Here is a 19714-nt window from a genome sequence, read left to right as displayed (position 1 = left end):
AAGACTTATTGAAGTAATTATTCTTCTCACTGGATTTCATTTGTGGATATTTCCATGGTTGTCCCTTATAGCTCCATCCCCATATTTTGTTTGTTGGTGTGGGGATTTGGTTTCTAGTTTTTTCTGTGATCAATTTGCATACATCATCTCCTTGGTATGCAAATTTCTCATGCATATTCATTATAGATATCCAGAAAACCTGACTGGTTGGAGTTCTCAGTAAGCAATTAGTTGTTTGTTTGTTTTTATTTATAAGATTTTCCATTTTAAATACAAGCATTACTTTTACACAATGCAATAGATCCAGAAATAATATTCAATGAAACTTATAAAGAAAAGTAATAATATCTTATTTAGTCCACAAAAATAAAGATCAAGGAAAGAAATAAACTTCTAAATAGTAGTACTAGTAGTAACAGATTAATTAATTAAGGTCATGGCATTAGATTCCCGAATTACAACCAGCTGGCAGGTCATACATCACTAGACATGCTAACCAAGTCTAGTTGTTTGTAATAGTACTGGCGAATATGCTTTATTTGCTGAACACATGGGTTGTCAACCTTGATGCTTTCATATGATTTTATATTTGGACATTTTATTTTGAATAAACTTTTAATCTACCGATTGTTCCTGTTACATCCGGAGACTATTGTTCCACTCTTTCTTGTTTTGGATTCACCAGCTCGTGCGTGGAACACAGGTATTTTTTCCTCTTGTGGTTGCTGTACACGTGCACTCATATGAATACATTTTATATATCTATATATGCATTTTTAAAGAAAACATTTCCAAATCTCCATATTTGTAATAAAATATGTAGCAAGCTGCTACTATTAAAGTTTTTGCTTTTGTTTGAACTTCAAATTTTTTGTGTGTTTTACAAAAGCAATTTAACAGCTTTTAAAAGCAAATTTTCTCTCACCTCTTCATTTCCATTTCCGCTTGAACTCTTTCTAGAAGACTTGTACTTAAATAGGGAAAAAAAAAAGGTAACCATTAAAAACTTTGCCTTTGCATAGCTCAAATTAACCACATTATCTCTTTTCATAAAGCAGAGAATAACTTGCCCATATTTCCCAGCACTACAATGATTACAGCTGACCTTGCATTCTATAGTAATCGCTTAAGTTAACACTCAAAGAAAACTGCAAATTTTCACATATCTAGTTGACTTAAGGGCACATTCTCACAAAAGAGATAAGTCCACAAAACAGTATAAAACAGCAGATGGATTATTTTTTTTTTTTTTTGCAAAAACATCCAAAATGCTATTTTTGAAACTCATTTTAAAGAAGTTTTTTTTTCCACATTTTGTCTATATCTCAAAGGGGTATACTGGGGGTATGTTTTGGGCAGGATTATGGCAGGCTTAGAATTTGGACTTTTTCTGCAATAATGGCACATTGTAAAAAATGTCTAGGGCAAAAAATAGGATTTTTAGGTTAGTCCTTTTTCAGTAATGACTAAGTGCAGCTTTGTCAGTGCGCGGGTGTCCAATTCCCATGCTGTCTAAGTGCCAGAATGGTGACCAAACTGACCATATGGCTACTAGAGGGATAAAGGCATGATCCCCCCTTTAATCTCCCAGTGGTCATTGACCCCCTTCCCCTAATAGATGAAAGTGATAGTACATACTAGGTTCTATGATGGCTGCAGATATAATGGTCACATCTCTTGGAGAGGCAAGCAGGTCCCTGGAAAGCCTAGTGGTTGGTGCAGAGGACTATAGAGAAAGGGATTCAGGCCAATATCTTACTCTATATGTGGATTTAGTAAGCATTTTATGACCAATCTGAAGCTATTAACACAACTAGTGCCACACAGGCATGATTCTACAACACATAGACAATCAAGGACTATGGAGAAATACATAAAGAAGTCTCAAATGAGATCCAAGGTTGATTTAAGGCTGAGTTTGGATCTTTTCTGTGACTGAAAACTGCTAGAACCTTTGTATGCTGGACAGTTGCCATGAAGTCCAGGACGGGAAGCCCCAAGCAATTCACAATTTCTTTTAGTCTCAATTCCCCTGGATACAGAATTCATACTGAGGAAATCCACTTGAATGTTTTGAACCCCACCTCATATGTCATAGAAATGTTCTTCACATTCTTCTCTGCTCAACCTGTTAACATATATACCTCTTCTGCAACTTGAAGATTTCTTACTCTACTTTGCTTGTTGGCATAGGCATTGTTGAATATAATTCGGACTACTTTGTGTTGAACCAGATGATGAAACTCCTCAAGAGCTAAATGGATCATTTGAGACTCCAGATGATTAATTCATCACCGAGCTTTCTCTGGCAACCAGCAACCTTGAGTCCATCTGCCTATGCAATCTGCTCCCCAACCATTGAGACTTGTATCTGTTGTTACTGGAACCCAGTTTGGGTTTTCTCTAGTTGAATCTTGTTCCTAAATATTTCAGACATTGGGAAGGGACAATATTCAGTGGATAAAAAAGGATGGCAGGGGTGTTGCCAAAGTATCTACTCAGACCTTTTCTCTGCAGAACATGAACCATAAAGGTTTGGTATCGGTGTTAAACTGAACACTATGGATAGCAAAAGGAGGCTGGAGTAGAATAAAAGACACAGAACTTAAGCCATTCAAGACTGAAAGGATAACCATTCACCAGAAATTTTAAAACAATAACTGTCTTTAACCCTTATCAATACTTAGGAAAGACACTATTAAAATTCAATCAAGCCCTGTCCAGCCTAAAGGCAAACCAGATCACCTCATGCATCCAGAAACTGAAAACGTTTGAATTGAAATCCTGATTTGGGATTGTACATTGCTCCTGGGTTCCTGCCTATCAGATTTCAAGCCCCCATAGTCCATAAAAAGAGAAATTCATCTATGCTCTCTCTCTTTGGATCATCACTGGACATGGATATACACATATAACACACTGTGCTGTAATCTCTCCTCAGCAATCAACATACTATGTGCTTCTGAAGAACTTGCATCATAGTGAGTTACATTTAATCCAGCTTAAATTACTCATTCTGCTTCTATAACAATATTTTATCTTGTAGCACATTTCCCTTGTTCAAAGATCTCTAAATTATTTTGCATTTATTGAATTGTCCGCCTAATCTTATAAATAAACTTTGCTCTGTAAAAATAAAATTCTAATTACTCTTAAATGCTTTATATTTTTGTTCTTTAATATTACACAGAGCTAAGTTAGCTCCATTTCTCAAATTAACAGATCAACTCTGTCTCCTATTCATCCTCGCGCTGGTTAGTTGGTTGGCTAAATTTTTTTGGCCTGGTAAAGGCCATAAAAGGACCTTGGTGAATATAGTGTGCATAGAAAGAATATGCCAGTGCTTGCGTAATATACTGGCCAACTTCATGGTTTTATGAGAAAAAGTCAAAACACAGACTTGTTTTTCCAAAGGTTGTTTAGACTGAGGTTGGAATAGTAAGGTAGGATTGGCATAAAGTGCACATCTATAAGCCTGTTTAATAGTCCATTCTGGATAATTCCTATCCCGGAATCTTTGAGAAAGGATTCGGATTGCTTCCTGAATTCTGCATCAGTGGAACAAATGCGACGTATCCTAATGAACTGACTTATAGGTAAAGCCTGTTTAAGTCTAGTAGGATGACAGCTGTTGTACTCTACTGTGTACCGAAAACAGACAGACAGGAATACTTATCTAGAGTACAACAGCTGTCATCCTACTAGACTTAAACAGACTTTACCTGCAAGTAATGCCAGGCTATGGGGCTCGGAAGAGCCAAGAGCTCCACAATCTGCTTCCTAAACTTTCCGTTTGCATGGCTTGGGAAGAAAAACATGGCCCTGTATCATGTCAAAGTGCACTCCCAGATATTCCAAGCACTGAGTCAGTTGAAGGTGACTCTTTTGGAAATTGACCCAACCCAGGCTTTGCAGGAAGCTTTCCACCTGCTGAACAGCATGCTCACCATCCTCTAGAGAGGGGGGACCTGATCAACCAATCGTCTAGATAAGGATGCATCTGGATACCCATCGTGCACAAGTGGGCTGCTACAACCACCATCGCTTTGGCAAAGGTGTAAATCTGAAAGGGAGCACCACAAACTGGAAGTGTAGCTGCAGAACGTGGAATCTTAAGATATTCCTGTGATCCGAAAAAATGGGGATGTGAAGATAAGCTGCCTCCAAATCCAGAGAGGCACGGAATTCTCACAGAGCCAAAGACGCTATAACAGAGCGGATCATCTCCATGCAAAAGCGTGGGACCTTTAGGGTCTCATTTACTAACCAAATTCAGAATGGGCTTCCAATATTTGGTGCCTTTCTTGGGCACTATGAACTATAGAGAGTATCTGCATGAGCTCAATTCTTCTTTGGAAACTGGTTCTATGGCATGAATGTCCAAGGGTCATTGCACTGTTGGTTGGACTCTGGCCTCCTTCTCCGGCCATCCAGCTGGGGAGTTGAGGAACAGATCTGGAGGGAGCTGAGAAAACTATCTTGTGCTCCTCCTGAATAATGTACAGAAATCCAACAGTCGGATGAAATCTGTTCCCATTCCTTCCAGAAATATGAGAGCCGCTGGTGGCCGTCGTCCTGGTGTCATTGCTGCTTCTTGGAGGCCGAGCCACCACAGGAACCTGTGGGCTGCTGACACCTGTAACTGCCAAATCTCTGGACCCTGAAAGGGTCTCCGAAAAGAGTAACCAGAGGAAAATTGGCGGGATTCTCCTAGAAGCATGAAAACTGCCTCTGCCACCTCCGGTATAACGATGGCTCCTGCTGTCTATGAGGGATTTGGGATGGAAATCTGCCATACTGGTCTTGAGCTCATCTAGCCCTTTGACAAAAGTTTCTTCCCCTTGAAGAGTAATCTGCTGAGAGTGGCCTTGGAGGCTGAGTCGCCCACCCATTGTGTGATCCAGAGCATTCAGCAGGCAGAAACGGAGTAAACCAAAACCTTATTCAGAACTCTGATGATGTCATAAAGAGCATCAGAGGGCCACCTAATTCACTCCCTCTTTACCCATGTAGGGACAAGTGTCCCCAAGCTCCGAGGAACTAGTCCACAATCAGATATGACAGGCCCATGCCACAAAGGAGGCAGCTGCTGCAGCTTTGATAACCAAAGCCAGTGCTTCAAACCATATTTCAAGGAACACATCCACCTTATGGTTCTGTGTGTCTTTCGATAAAAACAAAAGACTGTGGATGTTCCTCAGGGGTCCTGATGACGCAGGGTACACAGATAAAAATATGTATATGACTGAGCAGAAAAACGAAAATGGCTTGAAATAAACAGAGTGGCACGTAAAAACATAGGATCTGGGGCTAAAATAGCCTGGGGCATCCACAAGAGGTGATCTCTAGGTAAAACGAGTGGTTTTGAGACAGATAAAAGGAAGTTTAAACAAGATTACTAAAAATCCAAGATGGCCACCATTAGAAAATTTGCGCCAGAACAGGCTTTTGGATATAAATCAAAAATAAAAATAGCGATCTTAGGGTTTTATTAATTATTAATTTATATTTATAGCTCGTCTTCCCAATAGCTCAGAACGGGTTTCAAAATGGTATTCACAGTGAGGAAAGAGGACATGAGGTTAAAGAAAGGGATTACAAGAGGGCAAAAGTATTAAAAAAGAAGAGGAGATACTGATGGAAGCATACAAGAAGACAGGGTTTTAGAGGTGGGAGAACCTAATCCTAACCCCAGAAACCCTTAAAAATGAAATTTTCAGAACCCCTGATTAACCCCATAGGGAATAATGGGAGTACTTACTGTTACTGCTGGTGCCTGTTAGCTTGTAGCAGTCTGCCTACAGGGAAAGGATTTCTGCTTCAGAGGTTGTGAGGAATTCGACCTTCGATGGAAATTTTCTGGCTGCCGATTGAACAGACCTCAATCACGGACTTCCACCCCGAAATTCCTCAAGCAGCAATGAGAAGGGGGGGGACACGACTATGCAGCCAGCTCCCTGATACCCAGAGGGTTCTTTACTCAGGGGTTCTACAGCCTGCGCTGGCGAGCAGCTCCCAGTGGAATCGACCCTGAGCTCTTAAGGAACACCAAGCACACTGGCTCCACAGGTGCTCTGAAGCAATTCGCCTAGGAGCAACAGTCCACCCAAATAAGACTGTGCACTTTCTCTGGCAAAATAAGCCCAAGAAGGAGACCTCCAAGCACCAAAGCCACAAAGAAACTCAAAAAGCCAATGGAAAAAAAACTGAAAATAACAAAAAGAAGCAGAGCAGATCAGAACACACCTTCCGAGTACACTTACAGAAGGAAAAACTGAAGAGAGCTGTTCTCCACTGCAAAAGGGAAGGAGTTCAAGATCTTTAAGCGACACTTTTCCACAGATTCGCGGTTAGTGGGAATCAACAACTAAAATACAGATTCCTTTGTATATGTGGCAGAAATGGCAGTTAGCATGCAGTGCGTGCTGTCAAATGTACAGTTAGCACAGGTACACTTAACACCACCCTAAGAGCTGGCATTAGGTGCAACTGCAGTAATCATGCTTGATGGTATTGCACTGTAGAGAACTACTTAACTATGTGGAAACTGCAGGTGGAATACTAGATATTCTCCCAAGTTACCAAACAGCCTTTGCACTTATCATGTATTAATTTTGGCTATTAGCATGTGGTACATGCAAAAAACAATGTCCTTTAGTAAGTGCCCTTAATCTGTGGCAATACATTGGTTCCAAATTAACATTTATTTTTTGCAACATGTATGCTGCTTATATTTGCACAGGCTATAGGTATTTAAAAAATTAACTAACGTAATTACAGCAGTGATGTCATAGCTATTGTGAACATACACAAAATGGTTATTACTAAAATGTTAGACTTTACAATTTTTGTGATGCTAATCAGAAAGTTGTTGTACCCAATTAAAACATTTGCTTTGTTAGTTCACCCCAAAATGGCTTCCTTTGATACAGTATCCACAAACACATCCCAAGCAGAAGTCGTGCAATGAAATATCAGCACTGTAAAAATGAATACTTTGACCAATACATTATGTTCAGTATATGAAACTTGTCATATTGTCAAATAAGAAACGTAGTTGTAAGAAGAATGTTGAGCTCTGAAGGACATGATGTTAACTAAATAAATTTTGATGTTAAAGAAATCCCTCATCTTCCTGTGTAGCTGTATCACTTATACACACAGCACTATGCCTACCCCAGAAAGCACAGCCCTCCGACAACTCCATACATATAAAAGTGGGATATTAAATGCCTATAAAGAACTCCCCAAACAATAACATATTTCCACCTCCCCTCAATTTCCTCAAAATATAACCTGTCACAAATCTCCACATCGCTATACCATACCCTTTCTACAAATCTATCTTGTAAAATATTCTGAAAACCATATCATAGAGTGCTTTCCTTGTTTTCATTTATAGCTAAACTTTTCAAACTGTACTACAAATATTCAGACCATTACTCAAGGATAGGTTGTAATGATGGTTTTCTGGATTCCAAGATAAGGGATCGATGACTAGACCATGCACATGAAGCAGCTTTGAACATTCTCGTCTTTGAATTTAGTCTATATTCCTTAATTAATTTATATGCAAAGAGGAAGGACATTAGAACAACCTATACTGTTCTCTTATCTCTGTGACATGATAGCTGTAGGAAAAAATGAACTGTTGCTGACATCTTGTGACTATTTTGGATACTACAAACTGTAAGCAAGAACAAGGATTTCTACCAAAACTTAAAAGATCTTACTCAAGTTAAACTGGCAAACCATATAAATTCTTGCACAATGAACATTTCTGCTTGGCACAGATTTATAGTAATTCATATTTAAGTGCAGATAAGAAAAGCAGCATTTCCCAAAATACCTTGAAATACTCTCTCTTAATTTGCTTAGATCGCCGCCTTTCTTCATTCTGACAGATTACAGGTTGTGTTTCAGGCCAATATTCCCCATCTGATTGATCCTTTTGATTTTCCATCGACTGAAAACACAAAATATAATTTTCTCAGAAATGAGATTTTATGCCAATATTTTTAAATTCGTACTTAGTATTTTAAAGAACTGGCACCACTTTGGGTTTGTTTTTTTTGTTGTTAGTTAGTTCTGTGTGGTATATCTTTGCCCTTTCTGGAATGGTCCACTTCCATGATCTAACAGGAAATAACAACAGGCTTGATCTAAATACAAAATTCAGCATGATCTTAAACTTAGTGGGAGTAAATAAAAGAAACGTTGTGCCTTTAACTTCACTACAACATCGTAAATATACAGATGTTTCCTCCCTGAGTAACCCTAGAATTTTTCTTATTGAAAAGTGTTCATAATTTATGGAAATCCCAAACAGTCCAGCTAGTGGCCCTTCCTAGAGCTGCCCCTGTTTTTAAAATTATACACATTGTTCATGCAGAGATTAAACAAACAAAACAAAATACAGATAGACAAATGACAGGAAAAAAAAGCATTTCTAAAATAATTTAAGAAAACCAAAAATGTGTCACTAACATACAAAAAACCCAAAACAAAACACAGCTATGCATGAAAAGCAAAACGAGTGATCTTAAGTAATGAAGTGCTTTAATTTTCAAAGCTGAACAGGTTTTACAGAAACCTAGAGTACAGAGAATTAGCATACAAATCAATCTATCAAACTGTCAGTCAGGTTACTGAATGAGAAGCGGTTTCTACTGAAAAATGAAAAGGCATTGTGCAAAGATACTAGACCAAAAAAGAATACGATAAAGATAAATCAATTCAATCTGGCAAAGAGTTGATACTAATCCATTGTGATTAACTGAAATACGAATACCAATTCTCTAAGCATGACTCTTTCTCTTATTAAACCCCTGATTTTCATGCAATCTAAATGGAATGTTTCATTTTTGTGATGTTAAAAGTCTTAATAAACTGTTCCAGATAAACTACCAGACATGTGGTAGGCAAAGTGTGGGCGTACTCAGGTGTGGCGTGCCAAGTTTACACTTCAATTTCCACCAGAAATTGATTTTATTTTCATTTTTATTTAAAGTATTACAGTATTTCTTAGATTTTTTTTTCTGGTTGCTTGAGAGTTCTGGTTAATTGAGTTCCAGTTAACAGTCTATTTATTGTATGTTACACACAGAGATATAAAGTATCTACAAACAGAAAAAGCATTTCAGAATTCATACTACATAACTGATTACAAACTGAAATCTATTTTCTTGAAAAGGTGGATTTATAAATGATTAAATTAAATGCAAGAACAAATTTATATAGCAAAAACATGCATCAGCACACAAAAATAATGACCATGTACTCTTTTAAATAAAGTACTTTATTTTTACTTACTTGCCAACTGCATGGTGATAATGGTGAGTTGATATCATCTTCTGAGTTACTAAAGAGTAAAAAATATTTGTCTTGATGATTTTGTCTTAGATAAAAAGATGCTCTTTCCAAACATTCAACTAGGGTTGGCCAGAAAAGTCTGAAGTTGCAAAAGCTATGCAAAACTGAAATTTTTCCCATGAATGTGATTGTGCTTGATCAAAAAATAATTTTAAAAAATTTTAAAGCCCCTCCTGAGGTTGCCCAAAGCCACTGATTACACAAAGCTCCGTTTTTCTTAAAATTTGCTATTTTGCTCAATGGAACTCATTTCTTGGTATTATACCTATAAGTTATGTTTTCACTCTCAGCAATGATACATTGTTAAAGACATTTTATGCAAAAATCTAGCAGTATTTTATTAAATGAACCTTCAATGCCTGCACTTTATTGTGGAAAACTGTTCAACAGCTTTGAAGTTGGGGGGGGGGGGAGGACAGATTTTGGTGGTACTTATATTCATTAGCTTTGAGCAACCCCAGGATGAGCCTTAAGAAACTGTACAAAAAATATTTTGTGATTAAGCACATACAAATTCATAGGAAAATCTTCAATTAGTAAAGTTGCTCAAACTTTGCATTTTTCTGGACATCCCTAGTATACGTATTTAGCTATTAGCAGCAAAGTACTCAAAGAGAAAAGATTCTAAACACAAATTTGAAAATTAAGAATACATTACAATCTCAAACCATATTAAAAAATCATTAGTTGAAACATTCTTTTTTTTTTAACTTGAGAGAAAATTCAGAGAAGAAAATATAAAATACTATAACCTGCATACCTTTTCTCTGATTCCTTAGTTTGCTTTGATCTGTCTCTTGTGCTCACAGAGGATGAGTGATTAAGAAACCTAAAAACAAAACAAAACTCTTAGAAAATTCTATTTACTAATACTACACATAGTTTTACAAAGTTTTAGAAATATACCAAACTAATTCATGAAATCTTTATCAGGGCAAGTACCATAAACAAACTAACTACATAGCATCCAAGCTACGCATATACACCCTTAACTGCCCCCTCCGCTCCAAAGCGGAACAAAGACTCTGCATTCCCACAGGGAGATCCCTCCGAATGAGTACGGCGTACAAAAGATCCTACAGCCATTTCCTACCTCAGCTATGGAACCGACTACCCACACAGATCAGGTTGCTAGACTCACTAATGACCTACCGCAGAGCAGTAAAGACCTTCCTCTTTTCGCCAGTCGGGCCATTAAAAACTGTCTCCTCAATATACTTCTCCTAGTACTCTTCGCTATGGCCAGTCTGGTCTCTAGAATAAGCTCTGTTATTGTCTAATGTAACCTATTTGTTGACATGACTAGTCTGTTTTCAAACGATTGTGAATGTCTGTCTATTTGTAACCCATTGTGAGCTTCTGGGAGAATGGGATAGAAATCAAAATAAATAAATAAATAACTGTGGCACGATCATGTCAAACAGATTAGAATTACTAAATTTTCTACCATGTACTAAATCTTTTCAATTTAATTTCAACCTGAAAGTTAAACAAGAATCAGAAACCACTAGCATTTGGAAATCCAGCAATAAAGCATTATATCATGCTCTCTAGACTATCTTTTTATTTATGGTGTGTTTATTTCTTTTTTGAAATTATCTTTATTAGCAATTGCAAAGGGAACATACAACCAGGATCACAACAAGCAGAACAAACAGATCAGGCATAGATACCAACTCTAGAAACCCATGATCCGTGATTATTACTTTTGGTGTGTTTATTTCTTATCATAAGAACTGTCAGTGTACAAGTAGTGACATAATCACTAGTCATATGTGTAGGTGGTGATATCACTCTTGGCACTAAGGTACTTCAAAAATATCTCCAAAATGTTGACAAAAACCATTTCAGAGCATACATGGTACTACTACCTGAGTTGCCATGCCCTGTAGCATGCCTCAGTTCTATTATTTAGCTCAAGGAGTTCAGCTTCAGAAGGAAATGTAAAAAGGAATGGATGACTGATGATTCTGCTAGCTACAGAGAACACACTTAACAAGCAGCTAGCTACACTGTCACTGAAGACCAGCAGAGTCACCAACAACTCATGGATTCCCTAGTTAATGTTATCTATAAAGACAAAACCAAACAAACTCAATGTTCAAGGACCTAAAGTTGTAGTTTATTTAAAGTGTCTTAACAACGACAATAAAAACTAAAATCACAATAAAATCTCTATCCACATTAAAGGACCCAAATAAAATAAAAAAACAACTCTTAGATAAAATATAGTATCCTTTATCTCCTTTGACCTTCAAATCAATGAGTATGGCCTCAAGAAAGGTTCTTAGGGACCTATCCTTGCTTCAGACAAAGGTTGGAGGAACATGCTCTGACATACACAGCAATTCCCATTATTCTTCAGACTTAGGGCTCCTTTTACGAAGGTGCGCTAGGGCCTTAACGCGCGGAATAGCGTATGCTAAATTGCCGCGCATGCTAGCCGCTACCACCTCCTTTTGAGCAGGTGGTAGATTTCCGGCTAGTGCACGCTATAGCGCACGCTAATCCGGTGCATGTGCTAAAACCACTAGCGCACCTTCATAAAAGGAGCCCTTACTCTCACAGGAAAATGAATATCATCTAAATGAGTACTGTCTTTTAGCAACAATTAGAAACTTTGAGCTGATCAGTACTAGAGTGCTAGAAAACCTTCCTTCATATTCAGCTCCAATTTGGAACACTTGACAATTAGAGTCTCTATACAGAGAGTCTACTGTTGGTGTTGTGACTCCTTAAATGTTAATCATGCAAGTTGCTCAGTACTCCAAGTGGAGGAGAGCCAGTTAATGCAGAACTCTGCATTTTTTATGCACTGAGCTACTTCCTCCTCTATTACCATAAAAGAAGAGCTCTCAGGCAAAAGTATGATGTGACACAGCAGGTGGGCCTGCTACCTGCACAGGCTTTTCAGGGGGGGATCCTGAAGCTTTACCTCTACAGAGGAAAGCTGTCACAGAATGCTGCATTGCTAGATGTTTTGTGCATCATAGCTATTCTGGAAGCTTATTAAAAACTGCTAGGAGCAGCAAAGAAAATAGGGCAATTTATTTTTCATTAAACAATTTTAAAATCCATCCCTGTACTTCCCTAGACCCTATGCCTTATTTCAAAGTTGAAATGAAAGGGGGCATACAAAGAATAAAGAGGTGTTTCAAGTAACATTACTTAACTTATTAAAATAGCCTTCTAAATTCTTTAAAATGAGTCTTAAACATATACCACCTACAATATACTATGGGGCTCATAATCGAAAGAGAAAAATGTCCAAAAACCGGCCTAAGTCGGCACTTGGACGAACATTTCTCAAAAATGTCCAAGAGCCAAAAATAAAAACGGGTTTTGGACGTATTTCTAAACGACCTAGGCCTTCATAGTGCTGCTCAACGTCCAAAGCTAAACAGGGCGTTTCGGGAGGCGTGTTGAGGGTGGGAGTTGGGCGGGACATGGGCTGGCTTAGACTTAATCATACAGCATGTATAACCGAAAGTTATACAGCCCAGGATCAATGGAACTTGGACATTGTGACTTAGACCATGTAAAACATGGTCTAAGTCACACAAACCCACCTAAAGTCACCAGATAAGCACTGCAAACACATAACACAGACCCCCACACACTATCCCAGTGATCACCAATCCCCCCACCCCCAAAAACATTTTATTCACAACTTTAAATTTCAGCCTCCAGACCATCATCACCTGGCCGCGTGGCATAGGAAAGCCTAGTTGTCCAGCCCAGAGGCAACTTAAGTTGTCTTGGGGGTGGGTTAGGGACCCATAGAGAGGAGGACCCATGCCCATAAGCCCCTGTAATCACTGCATTGATACTTAATTATGTGCACTGCCCTATACACCCCCAAAACCCTTTTTTACTGGCATATAAGTGGCTCCTGCAGCCATAAGGGCTATTGGGGTGGTAGATAAGTGGGTCTAGGCTTACCATGACCTATAATGGAGCTGTAGAGAGGAGAACCATAGCACCCTTTTTGTGAAGTTCACAGCAGTGCCCTGTAAGGTACCCCACTATTTAGGTGGCATGTCTGGGTGTTCAATCCATCACTTTGTGGACCCCTCCCACGTCCAACAGGGCTTGTTCTAGGCGTTTTGGACTTGGACGGAAAGGTGGACGGAAATGTGGTATAAAGATGGACGATTTAGCGGCTTGGACAATCAGATCGGCAGGATGTATAATTAGACGATTTTCGAAAGTAAAAAAAAGTTGGACGTCTCTTTCGAAAATGTGTCTTAGGCTCTTTTTAACTTTGGACGACTTGCGAGATGGATGTAAACGGATTTAGACATTCCTTTTGATTATGCTCCTCCACAGGTATATAGTTTATAAATACAGATATAGAAAAACAGTATATAGCACCAATGTTAGAAAAACCAGATGCGAGATAAATACACAGGACCCCTTTGGGCAAAAAAGGAAGGTAAAGGGGTACTGGAGTAAATTGTATGCAACAGTGGTTACAAGCCGAAAATACAATACAGCTCTCAAACTGTTCACTCCATTAGTTATAGTAACCTGCTTAAATCCAAACTTCAATGAGCACAATGAGGTTGAATTTCATTAGACAACAGTTTCATATGTTTTGGTGGTTGTGAATATTGTTACAAAACTTGGTCATAAATCAAAGAAAGAGCTTGGGTGCTGGATTTAATATTAGTCTCATAAGAATCAAAACTGAAGCTTAGGTAACCTGAGGTGGCCTACCAGCAAAGATGGTGAGCAATATCTAGTGGACTTGAGCATACAGATATGGAGGGTGGTGGTAGAAAAAAAAAAAAAAAAAAAGAGTTTAAATGCTCAGGTACACAACAAAAAGGGGAAGAGGAGGAATTAGTATTAGGCTGCATATGGAAATTTATATATTTAAAGTCCCAAAGCAGAAGAATCTCAGCTGAGCAGACTGGATGGTCTATTTCAGGGGTGTCCAACCTGCGGCCCGAGGGCCACATGTGGCCCTGTGAAGTATTTTGTGCGGCCCCGGTCGTGGGCGATGCAGTGTTTTCCTCTGCTGCCCCTGGGTGTTTACCGTCTTGCCGGCTCCCTTCTCTGTCTTGTTGCAGCGTTTGTCCGGCCCCAGAAATTTTTTTTAGGCCAATGTGGCCCAGGGAAGCCAAAAGATTGGACACCCCTGGTCTATTTGGTTTCTGCCATCAACCATCAAGGAATAATTTTATGAAGCTTATTCTGCATGTTAAGTATGTTTCACATGGGGAAAATGATTCTTATACAATTGGATTGGAATATACATGCTTAAAAATGTTGGCATTCACTACCACTTTATCTTCGATTGGAATATAACCTTGAAAGGTTTAAATTCAGTTTAAAGACATTCCTTTTTAACAATTATATGCATAAGGCACCAATTTTGGATTTGTAGGTACTTGGAGGGCTGCAGAAAAAAATAGTTAATGTCTTATTAAAGAAATGACAATTTTGCATGAGGCCCATGGGCCGTGAGTTTGAGACCTCTGTTTTAGGGTAATGATTCTCTTTTCCATCTACTTAACCCCTTTGCTACTTATCTTTTCATTATTTCTTTTTTCTATTCGTATTGTAGTTCTTTTCCTTTTCTCAGACTGATATTGTGAGATGCTCAGATGGTATGTTCATGGTACAGAATATTAAATGAAAATAAATGTGAAACTAGGTGCACTGAAAGATTTCACCTACTTTTAAGGCATTCCCGATGGCTTAACTGTGATATATGTATGTAACCTTACAAATATACTAGTGTACACGTGGAGGGGCACAATCAAAAGAAACGTCTAAGTCTGTTTTGGCCTAAGTCGCAAGTCCTATGAACAACAGGCATTACTCATGACATACCTTTAGGGGAGGATAGAAGGCAGAACTACAGTTTAGATAGGAAAGCACATAAAAAGGAGTAAACACTAGGAAGGGGTCAGGAATTATCGTATTATCGTATTATCGAATTTTCGCTCCATAAGACATACTTTTCCCCACAAAAAAGTGGGTGGAAATAAGGGTGCGTCTTATGGAGTGAATATAAACACCCCCACCCCCACCCCCCCCAGTTCCTCTTTTTAAAATCCTGGCGGTCCAGTGCACTTTCCATGCTCCTGCCTCGCTGGATAGCTGCTGATCTCTTCTGGCAGCGGCAGAGCGGCGCACAAGGCATGAACAAGCTTTTCGCACACCTGCCTGGTCCCGCACCACTCTCTGAATGGTTGCTGTCAGTTCTCACGAGTCCCGCGAGAACTGACAGCAGCCATTCAGAGAGTGACGCGGGACCAGGCAGGCTCAAGCATGCCTTGTGCGCCTCTCTGCCGCTGCCGGAACGGAAGAGATCAGCAGCCATCCAACGAGGCAGGAGCACAGAAAGCATGCTGGACCGCCAGTATCTAAAAAAAGGTACCGGGGGGGGGAGGGGAGGGAAGGGGGCTGCCTACCGCTAGACCTGCCTTGTACCCTTGTTCCAACTTACCATTAGATCACTAGATGGGGGACAGGGTACAGGACAGAGCGGGACAGTGGGCAGAATTTTTTTCATTGGGCAGAAAACTCAGCCTGTTTGGTGCTCTGATTCACTGTACACAGAACTTCGTGTGAGGACACCAGCTGTTAGTTGTTACTATAGCAGCCTGTTAATTGCATTTAGCCTGCATGCTTCTCAGATATGTATTGAAAATCTCCGAGTGTAAAACTGCTATGTTTTCTCTGTTAAACACCATCCTAGTTTTGGATTGAGTTCATCTTTGAGAACCAGGATTTGCTGTCTCCTGCCTAAATGTCCAAACTGTCTGTGTGCCTTGCTAAAGAACGTGTGCACAGAAGTGTAAGTTGTTCTGTCTCATCTGCATGGTTATCTGTGCCAGCATTCCAGTAGTGCTGGTCTTTAATCACTGCCATAAACTCCCATCCTGCAGCTCAGGAATAGGAAGCTGCTGTAAAACAGTGAAGCATTTAAACTATAGGATTGTATTCTTTTTTCTTGCATAAAGTATGCCTAACCTTAGACTCTGGTGAAGAGGACTGTATATAATTTGTCTACTAAAGTCCAGAGCTGGCAATAGAGTTAGTTTGTTTTGAGGAACCTTTTCTTTTGGTTATAGTTTTATGCTCACATTGAAACCTGTGATGGACTATGATTTTGAGGCCTGTGGCCAAATAAAGTTTATATTTCTTCATTAAGGCCATTTTGACTAAATGGTGTTCTTTGCAAGACCTTTGAAAGAGCAATTATAGGCTGTTGCCTAGAGGTAAAAATCCTGAGAGGCTCTCCTAGTTCCAGGGGGACCACGCCAGATTGGACAATTGTCACTACCTGACTGACCGTTACGCTCTTTGGGGTAGAGGTTTGACACCCTGTAACAGAATGCTGTGGTACAGAAGTAGTCTGAGGTGGCTGTCCCACTACAAGTGGACCAAATCTGTGTACCATGGGTGATGTAGCCAATCTGAGACCTACCAATCCCCGATGGCTTGCTATTCTGCGTATGACTCGGCCTATCATCAGTCACAGTGGGAACACATACAGCAGTGCTCTTGCCGGCCAAGGTTGAATAAGAACGTTCATTCCAACGCTTCTTGACTCGAATCTTCGACTGAAAAACTGAGAGGCTTTCTTGTTGTTGTCTGACGCCATGAGATGGAATGTTGAGTACCCACAGTGTTTCACAATGCAGCTAAACACTCTTTGGGACAATGATCATTCCTCTGGATCCAGCATCCGCCTACTGAGGTATTCGGCTTGGACATTATCCACTCCCACTAAGTGTATCGCTGTTATCACTTGCAGGAGGACTTCTGCCCACAAAACAATTGGGCTTCCAGCTTCAGAGAACAACTGTTTGTTTCACTGTGCCTGTTTACATACGCCACCGCTGTAGCATTGTCAGAGAATACTCTGACTGCTTTTCCTTTCAGCGGCGTTTGGAAAAAGCAGAGAGCTAACCGGTTGGCTCTCAACTCCAGTCTACTGATGAACCATGTTTTCTGCAATGGCAGCCATCGGCCTTGCAATGAGTGACTCTTGCAATGTCTATCTCAGTCATAGAGACTAGCATCCATTGTTAGTTATCACCCACAACTCTATGTGGAGAAGACGACCTCTGGATAATGACTCTTGCTGGAGCCACCATTTTAAGTTCTGTCTTGCCTCCCAGGCTAATTCCTTCTGGAGTGAGTCTGACTGAGAAGACCAACATGCCAGCAGTGAGCTCTTTAGGGGGCACAAGTGTGCTCTTTCCCATTGAATCACCTCTATGGTCACCACCATGGACCCCAAGAACCTGCAGGTAATGGCAAGCCCTAGGAGCTGGCTTCTCCAAGATGTCTGAGCTTCAGTTTGTGTGGCTCTGGAAGAAACACTCGGCCCTCTTCCATGTTGAACAGTATTCCCAGATACTCCAGACACTGAATTGGTTCCAGGTGGCTCTTTGTGAAATTGATAATCCACCCAAGATCCTGTAAGAGTCAGATTAACTAAGAAACAGCCTGGCGGCAGTCTAGGATGGTGCTGTGATCAGTCAACTGTCCAAGTAAGAATGAACCTAAGCAGGTGGGCTGCTGGAACTACCATTACTTTGGTGAATATGCACGGTGCAGTGGCCAAACCGAAAGGCATAATTGTGAACTGAAAGTGCTTCTCTAGCGCATGAAACCTGAGAAATTTTTTGAGATCTGGGAATATGCAAGTAAGCCTCTGTTAGATCCAGTGAGGCCAAAAATTTCTCCAGAGACACCGAAGCAATGACTGATCTCACAGGTTCCATCCGGAATGTGGGAATTTCAACGTCACAATGACCGCCTTGAGATCTAGGATTGGCCTCCAATCATCTTTCTTGGGCACTTATATATGAAATATATAGTGTCTCCCTGAGCTTGAGCCTGCCTAGGTAACCATCTCTGTGCACCTCTCTGCTGACACCCTGTAGGCATTCATTTATATTTTTGGTAGGCTGCATACATCAAAATCACAAAATAGGGGACAAAAGACCTGACCTGGATACTCTGGGGACCTCTGCTGATCTGAAATTCGCCTCCTCTCAGGGTCAGGTGCTTTCACACAGCATCATTTCACCAGTGATGTGTAGTCATGGTTTAGGGGCTCTAACATTGTTTTGAAACCCAGCTGTCGCACTTTCTGTAACTCATGACCCGCAGGTGGACCAGAGGTGGCTAAGCTCCCAGCTCCCACCTCCCATTACATGCCACATGGCATGCAGTACACAGACACTTCACAGGCACCCATCCAGCGCAAATTTGGCATCATATAGGGGTAAAATCACCTAAGGAGTCTATTACAATTGATTTAAACCCACATAGAAATGTTTTGGAGTCAGATAGAGGCTTTTACAATAAACTCAGGAAATCTAAAATGGCTACCATGGCAACATTTTGGCACTAAAAAACTGTCCCAAGTTCCAAAATGCTGAAAATATGATTTTAAGAGGTAGGGGACACTTGGGAGAACCCCATAAAACTTTAGTTTTTCCAATTTCTGACCCACTCCAATTTTCCCATAGACAGTAATGAGCTGTACTCACAGAACTGCCATGTGCTGTGCCTGCATTAGCTTCTCACTGCATCTGGAAATGGAGAAGAAATTTCTGCCTCAAACAAGCAAGGATGGCTCCAGCAGCTTTGTCTCTTTAGGCTGCCTTTTATTAAGGTTCCAAAACCTGAAACCCTTGACCCCTCATGCTCCTACACAATTCTTCGGGGGGGGGGGGGGGGAGAGAGACACACAGCTAACATCTGCCAAGACTCCTAATCATTTGCAGGGTCTAATCAGCCTGCGCTCAAACACCTGACTCCGCAGGGGTGAGCACCGCTCTCAGGGAACCTATTCCCAAGCTCCAAGTGTTAGAGCAGGCCGGCCAGGCAGGTACTTTTTTTTTTTTTTTTTTAAAGAATTGCCCTCCTGGCTGCAGACTGATGTGGCCCTTCGGCTCAAATATGCCTGGGGTAGACAGCCTATTAAAAATGGATAGATATGTGGTGGAAGGGGCAAAGATGAAATAAAATAGCCATTATATTTTCCTCCCATTGCTTCGGATTTACTAGTTAGGGTTTTATTGATAAGACAGGGACTTCATCCAAAAGCAGAGGAGAAGGTTTTATGAATGGCTATATAAAATCACAATTGGATGAACCAGAACACAAACCAGGGACAAATATGGGATAATATATTGATTTGAAAAAATATGTGTTTTGTGCTGTGGTCACTGGAAACAGGAAAAGAGTAGGCCTTCTCTCAGGGCACTAGAATTAATTGATAAGCTTTGTTGAAGGCCAGAGAAGATAAACCAGGCTGCAGCTTAATTCCATTGTTTCAATGTGTGCCAAGTCTGGTCTCCAATGA

At 40.2% G+C, this 19714-nt stretch overlaps 1 protein-coding gene across 5 annotated transcripts in view; it reads right to left on the bottom strand.

Annotated features, from left to right (window-relative positions):
- Positions 1–19714, bottom strand: part of LRCH2 (leucine rich repeats and calponin homology domain containing 2) — a 198935-nt gene that overhangs the window by 42264 nt on the left and 136957 nt on the right. For all 5 annotated transcript variants that reach the window (XM_033944408.1, XM_033944409.1, XM_033944410.1 and 2 more), the window contains 4 exons: positions 10133–10201; positions 9313–9361; positions 7850–7966; positions 926–970 (listed from right to left, as the gene is read on the bottom strand). In XM_033944408.1, coding sequence (XP_033800299.1) covers positions 926–970; positions 7850–7966; positions 9313–9361; positions 10133–10201 — 280 coding nt within the window. The remainder of the gene's footprint in view (positions 1–925; positions 971–7849; positions 7967–9312; positions 9362–10132; positions 10202–19714) is intronic.

The sequence above is a fragment of the Geotrypetes seraphini genome, chromosome 5, assembly GCF_902459505.1.
Source record: "Geotrypetes seraphini chromosome 5, aGeoSer1.1, whole genome shotgun sequence".
In the NCBI taxonomy this organism is placed as follows: Eukaryota; Metazoa; Chordata; class Amphibia; order Gymnophiona; family Dermophiidae; genus Geotrypetes; species Geotrypetes seraphini.
Note: the sequence above shows the minus strand (reverse complement) of the source record. Positions and strands in the feature narration are given on the sequence as shown.